This window comes from Pithys albifrons, chromosome 7, assembly GCF_047495875.1.
Source record: "Pithys albifrons albifrons isolate INPA30051 chromosome 7, PitAlb_v1, whole genome shotgun sequence".
NCBI classification, from domain to species: domain Eukaryota; kingdom Metazoa; phylum Chordata; class Aves; order Passeriformes; family Thamnophilidae; genus Pithys; species Pithys albifrons.
This window is the reverse complement of record NC_092464.1, coordinates 37,385,319-37,401,785: the sequence shown is the minus strand read 5'-3', so window position 1 is coordinate 37,401,785 and position 16,467 is coordinate 37,385,319. Positions and strand designations below refer to the sequence as shown.

General features: G+C 35.5%; 1 protein-coding gene across 1 annotated transcript in view; it reads right to left on the bottom strand.

Annotated features, from left to right (window-relative positions):
- KCNH8 (potassium voltage-gated channel subfamily H member 8) overlaps positions 1–16,467 on the bottom strand; it is a 160,092-nt gene that overhangs the window by 90,397 nt on the left and 53,228 nt on the right. The window contains exon 3 of the mRNA XM_071560150.1: positions 3,957–4,088. Coding sequence (XP_071416251.1) covers positions 3,957–4,088 — 132 coding nt within the window. The remainder of the gene's footprint in view (positions 1–3,956; positions 4,089–16,467) is intronic.

The following is a 16,467-nucleotide window of genomic DNA, read 5'->3' as shown; positions in this document are numbered from 1 at the left end:
AATGGAGTCCACATTTGGACTCTGAAATTTTCAGTTTAATCAATTTTCCCCCAGAAGGACAATGGAACTCACTGAAGTTAGGATATTAAAATAAAACTTCCATAAAACTGCTTAAGCAACAGTTTCTAAAGGAATCACTGTGTTTGTCAAAAAATCTCCAAATAAACTTTTTCCTGTATATTGAGAAGACCATCAATTTGATTAAAGAGCCAAATTTTAGGGAGAAAAGGTAGTGACTTGCTTCGCATGACAGCAAATTTTTACAGATATTACTAAGCAGATGGAAAACAGTGAATTTCTATAGTAAACTGAAATGATGAGGGGTTTAAGAATATGGTAATTAAGGGAGTGTGCAGGGGATGGGTTAGGCAGATGGCAAATTGATTTTAAAACCCAACCCAACCCAAAACAAAACAAAGCAGCTATGAAAGTTGCTTTCATAGCACTTAAAGACTGCCAAACTCCCAGGCATGTGTTTTTGTATTTTTCTTATATGAAAGACTTCAAAAAAAGTCTGCTTCCCCCATCAGTTGATATGGCTGCTTTCACTGGAAACTTTTATGCAGAAAAAAAATCTGTTAAATTTGTGTTTAGAATGAGACATTCAAAAGAAAAGGTCACAGACGACATCTGACATTTGGGCAGGGTAAAGGAAAATAATGCAAAAGGTAGACTTTTTGCAAGACACACTGGCACAAAGGAACAGCTCAACTTGTGCGAACAGACAAGATAAAATAGATAAGAAAATGTCTGTAGAAAATCGAAGAGACTATCAGCTCCTGGGATTTGGAAAAGCACATATACCATGCACAGAAAGAAAGAGGCCAAAAATTCAGGAGACAAAGCTCAGGAAGGTGTCATTGTAAAAGTACAAGGAGAACCAGATTTTACATAAGAAACAGGTGAAATCAAAGGCAGGAAAGACATGAGGGAGATGGAGTCTGGAGAAGACTCTTTGAGGCATAACCAATGAATGCTGGTGGAATGTCAAGGGGTCCTGGGCAGACTTAGGAGAAAAGGAACATGACAGAAATTTGTTAGATAACTTTTCTGAGGAGTTTAGAAATTAAAGAGAGATGTAATATGATTATTAATGACCCACACAAACTATAAAAGTCTGTTCTGGGTAGAAAACGGAAGAGAGACTGAAACAAAAACATTGATACAAGGGCTTTGCATAGACAGAAGAGTTTCACACTAAAAATATTTGCATCTAAGTTCTCCTCACATATATTCTAACCTCAACAGATATGCTAAAAAGGCAATAGAAGATTGGCGATAATGGCAATTACCTTATAGCAACAGCTTGCTTTCAACTCCAAGTTTACAAATAATTGGATTTTTCAAAGGACAAATTTGGTAATCTTTGAAAAAAAGTAAAACTGTGTTTTCAACAAGATTAACTGCAAAAATAATATCCAGTCATACCTATCTATAATTTTGCAATGAGTATCAATCACTGAACATTAAAAAAGTTCTTTCGTACATCCAAGCAAAATACCAACTCAATTTTCTGTTAATGCGAGGTGCCTCCTACATGCCTGATAGTAGTTGTGGTCTAAGTAAAGAAGCAACAATTGCTTCTAGAAGTCAAACATTCTGAAATTTCAGATAGTGAATCAGTTGCATAGATTGTACTAGAAATTCTTTTCTGATGTTGTTGAGGTGATGGAGGATTAGTGAATCACTCTGCACAGGAAGAATTCTAATGTAACTCAAAGAGCTAACGTATCACTAAATGTATCTTTATATAGCCAGGTAGATTTACATAAAATTAAAATGCTGGACTTGTTTGTAAATATTTTGAATAAATTGTTAACTCCTGGTTTTTATCTCACTGCATTATATGAAACAGTGTATTTGGCAAACCCTATAATAAGTGCTACCTTCTTCTTCCATGATGCTAATAACATAAAATGATTTTCATAGTTTTAGAATTAGTATGAAGGAAAGAAAAAACGAAGTTTCAGCATTGTGCTCCAAAGGGTACACCATAGAAGGCAACCAAATGTTGATATTCATAAGCTTATAGCAATTGAATGAGCATTTGCTGGTGTAAGCAGCTCTGTGTATGTGCATTCCTGTGTCAGACCACTGTAGGAGAAGTAGCATTAAATTGTAAATGTGTTCCAGGAAACATGAGTTAAAATCTGCTTAGATTTATAGTTTGACATGAGACCACATCAAAAGGCCATTGTAATCCATCCTAAAATAAGTATACAGCTATAAATTTTTACAAGTAATCATTAATATACCTATTTCAGGTCATCACTGGTATATTGAATGTGATTTCTCACTGAATCTATCCTGAAAATTTGCACTGCTTGCAAGCTAGTCATTAGTTCTTAGAGCACAAATGTTCTGACAATCTCTCTTCTACATGGTTCCACATATCATGTTTTAATAAATTACTTTCCTTAAATTTTCATAAGAGTAAGGTTTTCTGAGGCTTGAGGAGAAATTAGATAAAATATTTTCTTTTTACATTTTAATTTTTTTACTTGTATTAATTGCTTGGGTGTAACGGCAAGCTGCAAAATGTACCCATGTACTACTTCAAGCCCATTTGTCAGTCCTTCAGCTCAGAAATTTTTAAATATGTTTGGTGCAAAAACTGAAGGATGCAAACTAAAAAAACCCAACCCTCCAATATTCAGGGATTTAAAAGTAAGACAAAGTTGAAATTATTTTTCCAAATATACAGAAGAGGTAGATATCAATACCATAAATTTTGATTTATGAATATTTATCAGAGCAGGGCAACGTAATATTTTCTGTTTTAAAGTACTAAAATTTCATAAAAGAATGCTGGGTTACACAGATCTGTAACTGAAATAGAACTTTTTTTTTGAAAAATTAATATTTTTAAAATATCAAATTAATAATTATATTTAATTTAAAATATTAAAATATTTAAAATATTTTAAAATATCTTAAAACCAGAAAAAGTTGAATATTAATTTTCCCCCTACTTTAAAAACCCATGAAGAGAAAAGGAGTTCTAAGTTATGTTTTTGAGATATGCAGAGATGAAATGGTTATCACAGGGTGAAAAAATTGAACAAATACCAGAGTAATATCAGCTTGGAAAATTCACCAGTAATGACATTTTACAGAATTTTAAGAGTTACTCCTGCTGCCTACAGGTAAACTTTTTCTAAACAGTTTTTTGACACTGAAAAATTGCAAAATTAAAGGGTTGGTTCACTACACTGACAAAATGTAAATTTGGAATAAGTTCCCTGCCTTTGACGCACAACACAACCCCCCCCCCCCCCCCCACTGAATTGGCTTTGTGTTAGCAAAATTTAGCAAATCTTGATTATACTACAGAGTCAAAATTATTTTATGGAAATTGTGAATCTTTGCCATAATACAATCATTTTCCAAATTCATGAGAGAATCCTTGCAATGCTTCCTTTCAGAAACAAAAGTCAGAATGCATTTCTTACACTATTGAGCAATCCTGATGACATAATAAATCCTGTAACTTAATATCATGTAATGAAACTTTGATGACACAAGAACATATATGCTTTTCAATAGGCAAAATAATTTCTAAAGCTGTTGTACATTCTGTTTATTGAAGAACATGAAAAATACATTCATTCATATCTCAGCCATGGTGAAATGAGATTCACAGAAGGAATGTTTAAAAAGGTTTAGCTTTTCTAGAATGTACCTCTGAAAATTCAAAAAGTAAATGAATTAAATCATGGTATATAAAAACAAATTTAATTTTGAGGACAAAGTAGTCTATCTCCTGAATGTGGAACAATAATTAATAAAAAATATGACAGATCAATTATTCTTTCATTATATATATTTTTTTCCTTTGGAAAGATAGGAGGTCTCTACTTTGAAAAGTGTACACAAGAGCAAAATTTCATGTAGGTGTGATTCTCAGACATATGAATGTTGATTCTTATCAATGTTTTTACAATTCACACACAAACCTTCCTTTTTGTCTTCTGCAGCAATCTTTGCTTTTGTGTCTGTTATATCTTTGAAAGAGGCCAGAAAGAGTACTACATCTCCTTTTTCATTCTTTATAGGAACAATATCCAGTAAGCACCAGAATGAAGACCCTGCAAAGATAAAGAATGAATTTAATTCAAACAGCTGTCTTTTAGCAGAGAGAGGGGGGGGGGGGAAAGAGTGAACTACTAAATCTACAACTAATGCAATTCTAAAAAAAAAAAAGAATCCTATTTAGGAGGTCACTAGTCAGGGAATCACAGATGTTCAGCTCATGTAAATCTCTTTGCATCATTGCTTGAAGCTCAGTAATACTGATTTCTCCTGAACCAAGACATTAATTTAAATGCAAAATTTATCTACAGGGATCATTAATAAAGTTTAATGAAGCTGCTTACTCCTCTGAAACCATGTTTTCCTTTGAACTCTCAACTGATGTTGCTTATTTCCTGGAATAGCTTTCACTTTGTTAACTTGACATCTGAAGCATTCATGTTTACTATAGAATCATACTACCATAATCATCTGACTTGATACTCATTGAAACCTCTTGACAGAGGACCTGACAGTCAGAGCACCATTCTGCTAATTCAAAGTTATTTAAAATAAGCAGATCTCAGACTCAGAAGAGAAATAGAGTTAACCCATTGCATCTTACAGATGGTGAGATATCTAATGCCATACATTGCCTGCAAAATTAATATCAGCTATCTTCCTTAATATCTATAATGTTCACCTTGCTAAGGCTCAAGTTGGACCATGCTGAGTTTGGCAATATTCTTGTAAATCTTTCTGTGTCCACACCTGCTACATAATCGTACATCTTAAAATAGATTCTGGCTGTTCTCACTGGTTGTGCACATGTCCTGTTTGCAAGACATGCTATTCCATTCCAATGACATCATTCATAAGCTTCCTACTAACACTACTGAGAACAAGAAAACAATGAATGTCTAGATGCTGGCAGTGCACTACAAGCATAAGAGAGATCTCGGCAAACATACTAGATCTCAATCCCATCCATTTGGGGGTAATTCAGCCCAGTCCCAGGCTTTAGTCACTTTCAGGTTTTGGGTGTCAACACTAACTACCTCCATCCACCATCAGCCTCCTAATATATATAAGTACCACTAGAGAGTTCAAATTTACTTTTTGGACATGTCTTTACACTTCCACGATCATGCTGCTTCACAACATAGTATTTTCGGCATTCATTTACAAGCACAAATCTACTTTCATTCAGATAAAGAAATGGGACTAGTTCCCAGACGACTGCTGCCACAGCAGTCTACTGCCACATGACCAGCTGAGCTTTGGAGGGGTCCTTGGGAAGAACAAGATTAGTCACTTCCCACTGTGTTCTCTTCTGAAGTTTGCAGTTTTGAAAAGGAGCTGGGCTCAGGAATATCACAGTTAAGTTTTATAATTTAGATTTTCAAGTGGAAATTCTCTGACTGCCTGTTCAGCCATAGAGACAAGCATGGAAAGTGAAATGGCAGCTTTCCTTTTGAAGGACCACCCCAATTAAAGGTACAAAAGTATTCTTCAAAGGAAATTCATCTAGTCCTCTCTGCCCTGGTCTCACACACACACACACACACACACACACACACAGAAATTAGTCATTAAGGCCACTCATGGAAGAAAGTTGTAGACATCAGCCATGTTCAAACAAATCTGACTCAGTTATGGTAATATTGTCTGAAATGATAGATATGTAGGCTTAAGGGAGTTTTTGTGACATGTTTCATCATTGAAATAGAGACAAATCCACTTAGCATATCACGGTTTAATGCATTTCCTCTTTGGTATACTTAACAGACATTTGAATTCTTTGCATGTTCACTCTGGCCACTGAAATTGTTCCATGTCCTGTCACGATTTAATGTTGCTTGCTCTTTCTCTTAATCATATTTTTTTCATTATGTTTTCTTTTTCTCCTCCTCTGTAAATATGTCTGCAAATATTTTGATTGAGCAAAGAAAAGATGCATAAATTGTTGTGCGTGCCACTAAAGGAAGCATATCCAATACATGCACAGGTTACTTCTCTCCTGAAGAGTTCCAGACTAGTGCCTTGTGTGGTGGAGCTGTCAGTCTTGCCCTTGTTTATATACTCAATCTTTAGAAGTCCTAAACTGAGCTCATTGACATATTTTTTCCCCCTTCCTTTATTCTGAAAGGAGCAAATTAATTTGAGGTACTCTTCAGGACTAGAGGAGAAGATCTGTTTTAGGTCAGGACTAGGTCAAGATGAGGTTGCATCCTGTCAAAAAATAGAAGTGTGTTATTTTTCATCATTAAGGAGCATTCTTGGGAAAATATACTGATCCAATACAAGCTGTTACTTAGCTTTTACTGAAAGCCAGCATCATATAAGTCTATAAGCCAAAACTAGAAATTTCTCGTCAAAAAAAGTAATGCCCTATTTTATTACAGTTCTTTTGAATGCACTCATCTGTGAGACATAAATTCCTTTCCTGCTTCAGATGGTGCATACAAAGGTTTTCTGTATTGTCAAGAGTTGTCTATTAAAAAAATTTCTTTTCCAAGGTTTATTTATATACAGGCTCTCTTTTTATTGCTTCAAGCCACCACTCTTGGAGAAAGAGTCTAATCTTTCTCTTGCATTCTGAAGTGAAGGGTCAAAATATGTTTTAATAACCTCAAGGCTTATATAAGCACAGCACAGGGAAGGAGAAAAGAGACCAAATGAAGCATAATCTTATCACAAGGCAATGTGGCTATAGTCCACTTTTATACATACATAAAAAAAGAGAGTGCTTTATAGTCACTCAACCACCCTTTCTACCTTTCCTCGTTTTGACAGCTAGAAGTCTGTTCTCAGACTGAAATCAAAACAAAACTCAACAGACCAAGGAATTTAAAAGAGAGATTTTATACAAACCCTGCCATTAGAATGCCAATATCATTCTTTTCACTAGAAAATAAGGCTTGCTTAAACCAGGGAACAGATTGAAACCATTAACTCTATTGATGAGCTATGTGCACTCACCATACGAAAATACTCCATCTTTAGTCATACCCATCCCAGACAGCATCTGATGAAATTCTCAGAATGGAAAAATTTTTGGTGGATATTTGGGTATTACAGAGATATATTGCAGAGGTATTGCAATACAGAAATATAATGGGGTTATGAAGAGCAAATTTATATAATTCTTTAAAAAAATAATTCTGCATCCACCTTGGCAAAATTTTAATTGTGTAGTAAGTTCTTTCTTAGCCACATATATTCCAGTGAATTACTTGGACTGAGGGATACTCATGCAAAGCTGTGTTATCCTTTTGTTGATATTCTGGCAGTAGTTTTGTCAAAGAAGACAAGATTAAGGCTTCCTTCCTTTTGCCATATGTTATATCCAGTTCCAGACTTTCAACTCCTCAGGACTTTTCTTGCCACACTACTCTCCAGTCAAACACCAATCCAGCTTCTGCTGTCCCCTCTATCACTCAGAGGCCAGAAATAACAAAGGCACAAATTTCTATGATTTATTTCCACTCCTGTGTGGTAAGAGGAAGAGGGATTCAATTGCAGAGCTCTTTCGTGAAGCTCTGCATCTACACATAACATATCAGACTAACTCAACGTAAGGTTTTCTAGACTGTGAATCTGAGTATCCGAGGAAAGCATACCAGATTTACAAGTCTTGTGGCACAAGACAATAGGTCTTCAAAGAATAGTTATCATGAGATGCATATGCATGAGACGGCAGAATTAGGCTGTATAAGACTTTGTAAATGTGGAACACTTTTATGTTTCAGTAGGAGACAGTAAACTAAATTCTCTTTTAAGGAGATGAAAATCAAGCCTTAAAGAAAACTATTAAAACACATCCTTATATTTCCAGAGATTTCTTATGTAGAAGACAAAAATAAAAATAATTTTGCATAGATAGCTGCAATAACTTGTCAACTCTTCACCATTACAACACTGACTCATTGACAGAGTTACTAATTGTTAGCAAAATAAACCTGCTGCTGGATACATCATAATGCCAGAAAAGTTTTACCCCGATCATTTCCTCTTTTTCATTACAAAAAGTGTGCACTTCAAGACTGACAAACCAGGATGGCAAAAACTTTGCCTGAGGAGACCAAACTCTTTCATTAGCTTCACCAAAGATTCCAAGCATCACTCATAACACTTCATTTTGAAAGTTATGTAGTTTTGACAAGATGTCAACATTTTGTTGAGGAGTGCAAAGTCCAGAGAAGAAAACAATGCTTTCAAAATTTGCAGCTGAACTAAACCGAAAGGGAAAGGAGCTGAAAGAAAATGTATAGCTATAATTAAAATACTTTCTCTTAAATATCACAACTTTGAAAATGATTAATTAACATAGGTGATGCAAAGCTCTGCTGCTTTAAGCAAATTAGCACCTCATTATCCTCCATCATCTCTGCAGAAATCAAATGTATGTGTTAACAAAATCTGTAATGTTTTTTCCTTGAATTCTGCTATTGCAGGTACTAGCCTGTGTGTACTATACCCTGGTGATATGCTTTGGTCTGAAACTGTTGTAAAACTATAAAGAACACATATAGGCTAGCAGGTAACAGACTTATCTGGGAGCAGATAGTTGTGCTAACATTTTCATAGGAGTAGTAAAGAAGGCTCAAGAACTTGTTTCCACAAGTTCTTTGCGGCCACCAGATCGTGCTTATATCCTGGAAGTAAGCCTCCCTACAAGTTTTAATAGTCAACATAAATCCATTCCAAAACGGATTTATAATCTACTCATGCATCCCAAGTGAATCCATCCCAAAATGTATTTACAGCTTTAACCATAATATAGTTATATCCCAGGAATGTGGTAAAAGAAAGGAGATAGTAAGATACTGTAATAACAAAGTAAAAATTGTATTTCAGTATCAGTAAGTAGGGAAGTATTAATCTTGTGGAGTTGATTTAAAACTTGTTAAAAATAGCTCTTCAACCCTCTATAAAGCCTACAGAGTACCATGTGCAACCATTAGAATCTATCAGATCTCATAACAGACATGCAAATCCCACCCGCTACCCGTGAACTTCCAGCCTTCTTTTCTGTTCACAACTTCAGCCTGTGTTCTGTCTCTTCCACTGCAAGGTAACCCAGTGCCTCATATGTCATTGGCCTCATATTGCCCAGCATGTCTGACTTTTTCTGCCATCAATGCATGATGGAGAGAGGAAAAGAGGGAAAAGATGTTTTAAGAGGAGATGCATTTTAGCACAGCAATCTCCTATCCTTAGCTCTTCTAGAAACTGCCAGTTATAAGGAGAGAGAGGCTTAATTCACTACCTTAAAGTTTCCGTTTATCACTATGTGAACACAGGCTACCTGGGTTATGGCAACTCCTAGTCTGAGTACGTGCCTTTTCCAGCCTTAATGTTCTCTACATTTTTTGTATGTAACACCTGCAGTCTGCAGTGCTTGTTTTATGTAAGCTAATCTATGACACCCAGCACATCTACATTTCAGCTTTGTTTACTCAGCTTTCTTGTATCTCCTTGTATAGCTCCACTATCTTTCCTACTTAATGAAACCATTTCAAAATCCTCCAGTTCCATTCAGTTTTCATTGAGCAAAAGCAAGCAACTAAGCAATGCCCGTTAATGCCTAGTGGCATACATTATCCTTATGCATACTGCTTTCTTTTTGTCTGCTCTAATTTCCTTTTCCTATCTCCATCCAGATTAGAAAATGCCATTTAAAGAGATAAATACTTCCCTGATGTAATACCAGGTTGCAATTATAACAATTAGCAAAATACACAAGATTATCTAAAAACTCAGTTAAGTCAGTGAAATACATTCTGTTTAAATGAAAAAAGCTTCAGGGCAGATGCTTAATATTATGTCTGCAACTTACTTTTCCTCCACCTCCAATGATCATTACTTTATCACAGTACAAGGCATTCAGCATTTGTCAACGAACTCCTGGGAAAGCACTAATTGAGACAGTCTATTTATATAAACAAATATAGAGTATCTATAGCTAAAATGAAAAATAACCCAACAAAACCAAACACAACCAAATCAACAGAAAATGAAAGAATATATGGTTTCTCCAATATCTTTATATGGACTGTTTCAGAAATAGCCAGGCTCAATCTTTCCTGAGCAGTCTAGTCCTCATTGCTTTCAGTCGAGCAATCCCCAAATAAGCCAAATTCACTTTCCCTTGATTACGATATTTTTGAAATCTATCACTAAAAAAGTGTTTATAAACTATGGTCATTATTCCTACATGTAGATATAATCACAGCCATAAATATGATTTCTGAGTCAGCTGAGAGATGTACTTTTGAAAACAAGTCAAGAACTTATCCATTATGATCTCTCACAGACATATATGTGTGGGGATATATATATATATATATTTACATACATTTTCATATATATATGAAAAAAAAATTTATTATTTTGAAATTGTGTCTGACATTTTGACATAAGGAAGAGTTGTAATGCACATTTATCTAAACATACCCATGTTTTCAAATGACATTATTTTGCTTTTAAGCTCACTGTTTCATTGTCTTAAAACTAAAGAAGCATTGAAGATTACATGAAATATCCTGTAAGCAAAACTGCAGCAATGTCAAAATAGACCACCACTCTTATAAAGAAAAATTTCAGGTTTATAGTTTGAAAAAACAATCGATAACAATATAAACAAAAATATCTTCATACAAAATATTTTTTATGATCCTCATTCTGGTTTATCTGACAGTGGCAGCCCCTAGAAACAGAAGGCCTTGGATCTGAAGAATAGGAGCTCTCCCAGCACTGGAAGAGGTGCTGTCTGCAGCCTCATATGCTTATTCACAGACTTCAAAAGACAGGACATGGAGAAAGATAGGATTCTGCTGTTTACTCATCCAATTACATTGCAAGGCTCCATTTTAGAGACTGAACATTTATTTTCCAATCCTTTTTTTCATAAGGTTAGGTCAGAGAATATTTTGTTAATGAAAATACCAATGCCTGTACAGTCCCTGTTTATTATTTCAGTTTTGTCTGCTAATATTATTCATCAGTTTTCAGTAAGTTTGAGGATTTTCTGTTGAGGCCATGATTCAAGAACTTTAACCTGCCCTTGACATGCTGACCACTGCCACCTTTCTGGAAGAAAGGGCTAAAGCTGGGGTCTGAGGAGGCAAGTCATGGATTTGGAGGGATGATTCTATCCTTTGGGTTCATATTTTTGTACAGAAGGGTTTTGAAACTCACACTGAGCAATTACATAACACTGTAGAGAGGATTAATCTTCCCAATTCACCGCTTGAGTCCATGTGAGCACAGACTGTTAACAGACTCTGAGTCTGCCCAATGAAACAAATTATAGTAACTCCACCAGTTGGAAATCAGTAGGTTTTAACCTTCTAGTTCTTTAACTGCTCTATAAAATCGAACTGCTTTTGCAATTCCCTACCCAAATCTGCAAGAGGGCTTAGTAGACAATGCTACTTGAGCCTCCTACCACTCTTACAAAAACCTAATGCAAGAACCCATCGTAACAGGAGGTAGCAAGCAGTCTGCATAATGATCCAGTACATGGTTTGGGGATCATGGACGAAATAAAGAAATAGCAGAAGAGAGGAAGGTAGTCACCAGGAGAAACGATACTTTGAACTTTTACTGTCCAAAGAACAGTCTAACTCACAGTGAAGCACGGGGGCACAAGTCAGCTTTTAGCTAAAGCTTGATTTATAGCTCATGTGAAAAAAAGGTAGCATATCAGCATTGTGGCCATAATATTTTGAGAAAATTTGAAGAGAAGAGTGGCTGGTCAGATGTTGTAAAGACACTTCACTGCAAAATAAATACCTACATCTCTTCCTAAAAATGGATATATAAAAAGTGGCATAAGGACATATCTTAAAAATCAGACAAGATCACACAGAATTACTAACAACCATTCAGAGCAGGTGCAGCTGGAAGACCAGGGTGCCCATGTGGAAACACTAACTGGAAAGCATCTGTAAGCAATGAAGAACATCTCTTTCCAGCCATGTAATAATGGCAAGAAACTCATAGAGTTTTATTTACTTATCAGCGTGGCTCTAAGAGAACAAGATTTTTCTCAGTGAATTATGCTTTTAAGACATCATGTTGCTATTGAAAGAGGCCATTAGACAATGTCATTGTGAATGCCATCAGAATGAAATATCAGCACTATCAGTAAGCAGCATTCTTGTTGAAATCTCATTAAATTATAGAAAAAATCTCAGATGGTTTAGATCTCATTGCACAGAGGGGATTTTATTGCCTTTTTTTTTCTCCCCTCCCCCCCTTTCCCCTAACTGAAATCCATCCCCTTGTTTTGTCTTCTCTCAGGCTTTTGCTGAGTGTTTCACCTGAGGCTCTGTAGAATTTAAGCCAGGGTTCTCTGGAGCAGCAGAAGTCTGCCCTGTGTTACTCTTCTGTTGTAGAAGCTGAGACTGTATCTAAAACATCAAGACACTTCAGGACCACACATAACCTTTCATCAGAAGCCATAGGTCAATCAAATGAAGTGTTTGGAAAGAAAAGGAGCCAAAAATTCCATTTTCAGTGAAACAGAGGAAAATAAGGACATGCTTTCTGTCTGTATTCTGTCTATATTTTATACTCCTTTTTAAAGAGCAAGACTTCCCAAAAATGAGTGTGATCCTAATGAGCTATATGAAAGGGGGAAAGGAAAAAGAACAAGAAAAATGGAAAAAAAAGGGGGGGGGGGAATAAAAAAAAGGAAGGAAAAGGAAAAAAGGTTCATTTTATAAAGCTACAAATTATTTTTATGGCTCAGATACTTGCAATTAGATATGACCTTCAGATTGATTTTTCAGTGTTGTTTGCTCTTTTTATTCCCTTCCTCCTGTATTTTTTACTATAACTTAGATAGTGTGAGCAAGACTAACACAAAAGCTTTTTAGCTTTCTTGTTTTTAGGCCAAGTGTTTTTAAGGCCGAGAAGCAGTGAAGCAGCAGTGAAGCCACATTGCTGTGAACTACCCTGCCAAGCAACTTGTCAAGGGGCTTCCTCTACATTAGTAAGCAGATGACACTAGAAAATTGCTGTCTCTCTACAAAAAGACTTTTTTTTACAGTTAGAATATTCTAATAAATTCTTCTTTTGTAGCTGTCGAGCTTAACATTTCCCAAAGACATGGTGGATTTCAGGAGGCTGTTAAAGCAGGGAGTCAGTTAATGTTAAATTTGTACCATACAACTCCCATGTTTCAAAATGCTACAGGATAATTTTGTAAAACCATTAAAAGTATGTTTTTAAACTTCTTGTTGGAAAGAATAGATACCATTTCTGCAATTAAAAAAATGCTTTCTGTACAGAAAAGATGCTTGAAGAATCCCTGATTTTCTTTCATTGTAAAAGAAATTAATTTTCCTTTGATTTTTTTGACTATTAAATCTTCCATAATTTTAAATAATATATAACTGATCATTTAAGAAAAGCTCTTCTGTTTGCTTAACAAAAGCAATGCATTAAACACAAATGATGCCATGGAGCCTTTGCTATCCTTGATCCACCTGATTCAACCACAGCCGTGGCAGAGGCAATGAATGATGTCTCATGGCTTGAGGCTTATTTCATTTTCCGAGGGATGTCACTACTGTTCACGTGAGAACACTGTTATACCTGGACTTCAAATGGCCTTCAGCCTGAGGAATCCAGTAACTCAGTAAGAGGCTCTGATTTTTATCATTTCTCTACTAATATTCCACCCTTTGGAAACAAAACAGACTTATTAAAACACATGTTGTCATGCAGTGATGAGAAGAGACAAAATACCTTGATTTGATCTTACTGACTCTTAAAATACATAAATAATACAAAAACTAAATATATCACATCTTCCTGACCTTACAATTTGCTTACCAAATCTTTAGGGGTCAAGAACTAAAAGGCACATGCCTAAGACATACCCCAGAAAGTGTTCAAATCAGGTTACACACAGAAGATGACAAAGTGTGCCTTGAGTCCCCAAGGTTTATCCCAGATAAAGCACACTGATTTTAGACAAGTCCCATGGCAACTTGTAATGATGGCCCCAGCAACACCCACTTGCTCCAGTCCTCTTACAGTGAGGATTTTTAATCCCCCACAAAATCTTATGCAAACAGTCCCTTTCTTGGGGTGCACAGACACAATAGACACCACAGTGAAGTCTCACAAACATCCATAAATCAGAAGTGGCAATTACTGATTACATTGTGTTTCACACAACTTATATATGCACAGAAAGATGTCCATTTCCTTTCAATGAGGGAAGGTTGTAGGACCAGTGCAGGTTTTAAAAGGTTGCGTGTAAGCACAGACCTCTTTTAAAACACTACAAACTTAATTTTAAGACAGAGAAAATCAGTCTGATTGGGTCATAAGAGACCCAAGGTATGACCTTCTCAGCAGCTGAAGATAGAAAGCTTAGACTGGACTAAGTCAGCAATTATAGGGCTTACTGTAGAATTATCTTAGGCTGTAACAGAAAAGACAAAAAATCCACACTGCTCCTTAATTGTACTTCAGTTTGAGGGAACAGGAAACCTCATTTAACTACCTGTACTTGCTATTGACAAATTTCTGCAGTGGTCTGTCAGAGAGGAAAAGAAGTGTTTGTGTAAATGTAGTTCCTCAGCTTACAGCTCAACTGCTTTTAGATTGTTCTAAAAAAGAGGTTCAGGGAGTGAGCATTTTTCTCACAATTCACTTGAATTCCAGAAGGTTAATTTGCATTTCCATTTTCGTAATTGACAACTTAATCTGTTGCAGATGTTTTAAAGAAAATGTAGAAATAGCAACAGAAAAAAAAAAAGTTAAAAATCATCAGCTCCTAAGCGATATAATCTTAAAACTTTCTGAAGAAGGCAACAATCATAAAATTCCCTGTCCTTTAATAGTTTCCTTTTCTGTGTGTCTTCAAAAAGTAATATAGGTCTGTCAAATAAAAAGCAAAAACCTGACTGAGGAGACAAAATAAATACTGAAACTATGATGAAAAGTGTATTTTGACTTGAATTTTCAAAAGACAGCTCTCTCTGAAGCTGTTGTTTCTGCTGTCATAGCTCTAATACTGTTCTGCACTAACATGGCAAAAAAAGTCTAGGATAAGCAATCAGTTTATCTTATTCTAAAAATTCATTAAATGTCAAAAGGAGAACAAATATAGAAAAAAGTTCCTATTCACTTCTAGTTATTCCAGAGAAATTGGTCAGAGCACAACTGCTTAAGATAATCCTTCTGTTGAGATCCAAACCCAAATGATAAAATACTGCAGTTCATCCCACAGACTGGTAATCCATTTTACTCAGCTTCCTACCCAAATCCTTGCACTCCACTCTTGCTGCAGTGTCAGCGCAGAGCAGTCCAGAATTTCCATGAAATTGCATGTGGATTGCTGGCATTCCTTTAGTTATAGCAATCATTCCTTTAATTAACAATTACAAAGCAGAGGTTCTATGTGAATTATGAAATGATGGTTAAGTAACAGTGAAAAGCTTCATATTCAACTTAGTCAATTCATATCAAAACTAGTAAGAGCTTGAATCACTACTTGTTTAGAATTAAGTCTGATTTAATGATAAAAGTGAATCAGCTTCAAACCAATTGATTTAAAATGTTTGATCTAAACTCAAAATATTGAAAAATGTGGCAATTAAAGAATCAACACATATTTGGGTTTTAAATCTTGAATTTCTGTCCCAAAAATGAGGTACATGATCTGCATTTTAGGTGAAATCCAGAAGAAACCAAGAACAAACTATTGTGTTCACATATCCACTTCCCTTGCAGTACTTTATTATCATGATGTCATGCTAACAATTAAGCTTTTAAGAAGAATTCTGAAGGACATCAGTCTATTCCATGAGCTCAGAATTACCCCTGAAGCTAAACTGAACTCCTAACCCTGAAGTTAGTCCTGAAAGTGCTCATTTGGTCTTGTAGTTAGCACTAAAGAGCAGGGTTGTACTAAATAGCAGTCTAAAGCCAGACACCATAAAGTCCTATCAGGGCACTGAAATGTGACCATATGACAACTAGACATTGCTAGTTACTTGTCTCTCACTGTCTTACGTTCCTGGATTACACTGGCACCAGCGCAACTGACAATTATCTTCAATATCATGTAAGCTGGAATGTATTTATACAGTCATTTCGGGGATATTATTTCCCAAGTTCTTATGTCTTAAAATATGCTTAAGACACCTTCTTTTTTCCCCTCTCTTCTGACAAAGTTGAATAAGTTTAATGGCTTCAGAAGTTCAATTTCTCTTCTGAGAAAAAAACACAACAACCCAAACAAAAAACATTTAGCTAAAATGGATGACTTACCAAATTTGGAGCCTGCACTTTGCAGTTCTGTTGAAAAACTGAGGTTATTTTTTTAAGATAAATTTTGTTCTTATATGAGAACAGTGTTATGTCATTTTAATATTTATTCATTTCTGTTTCCCAGAAGTACAGAAATACATGAAAATGAAAAATATT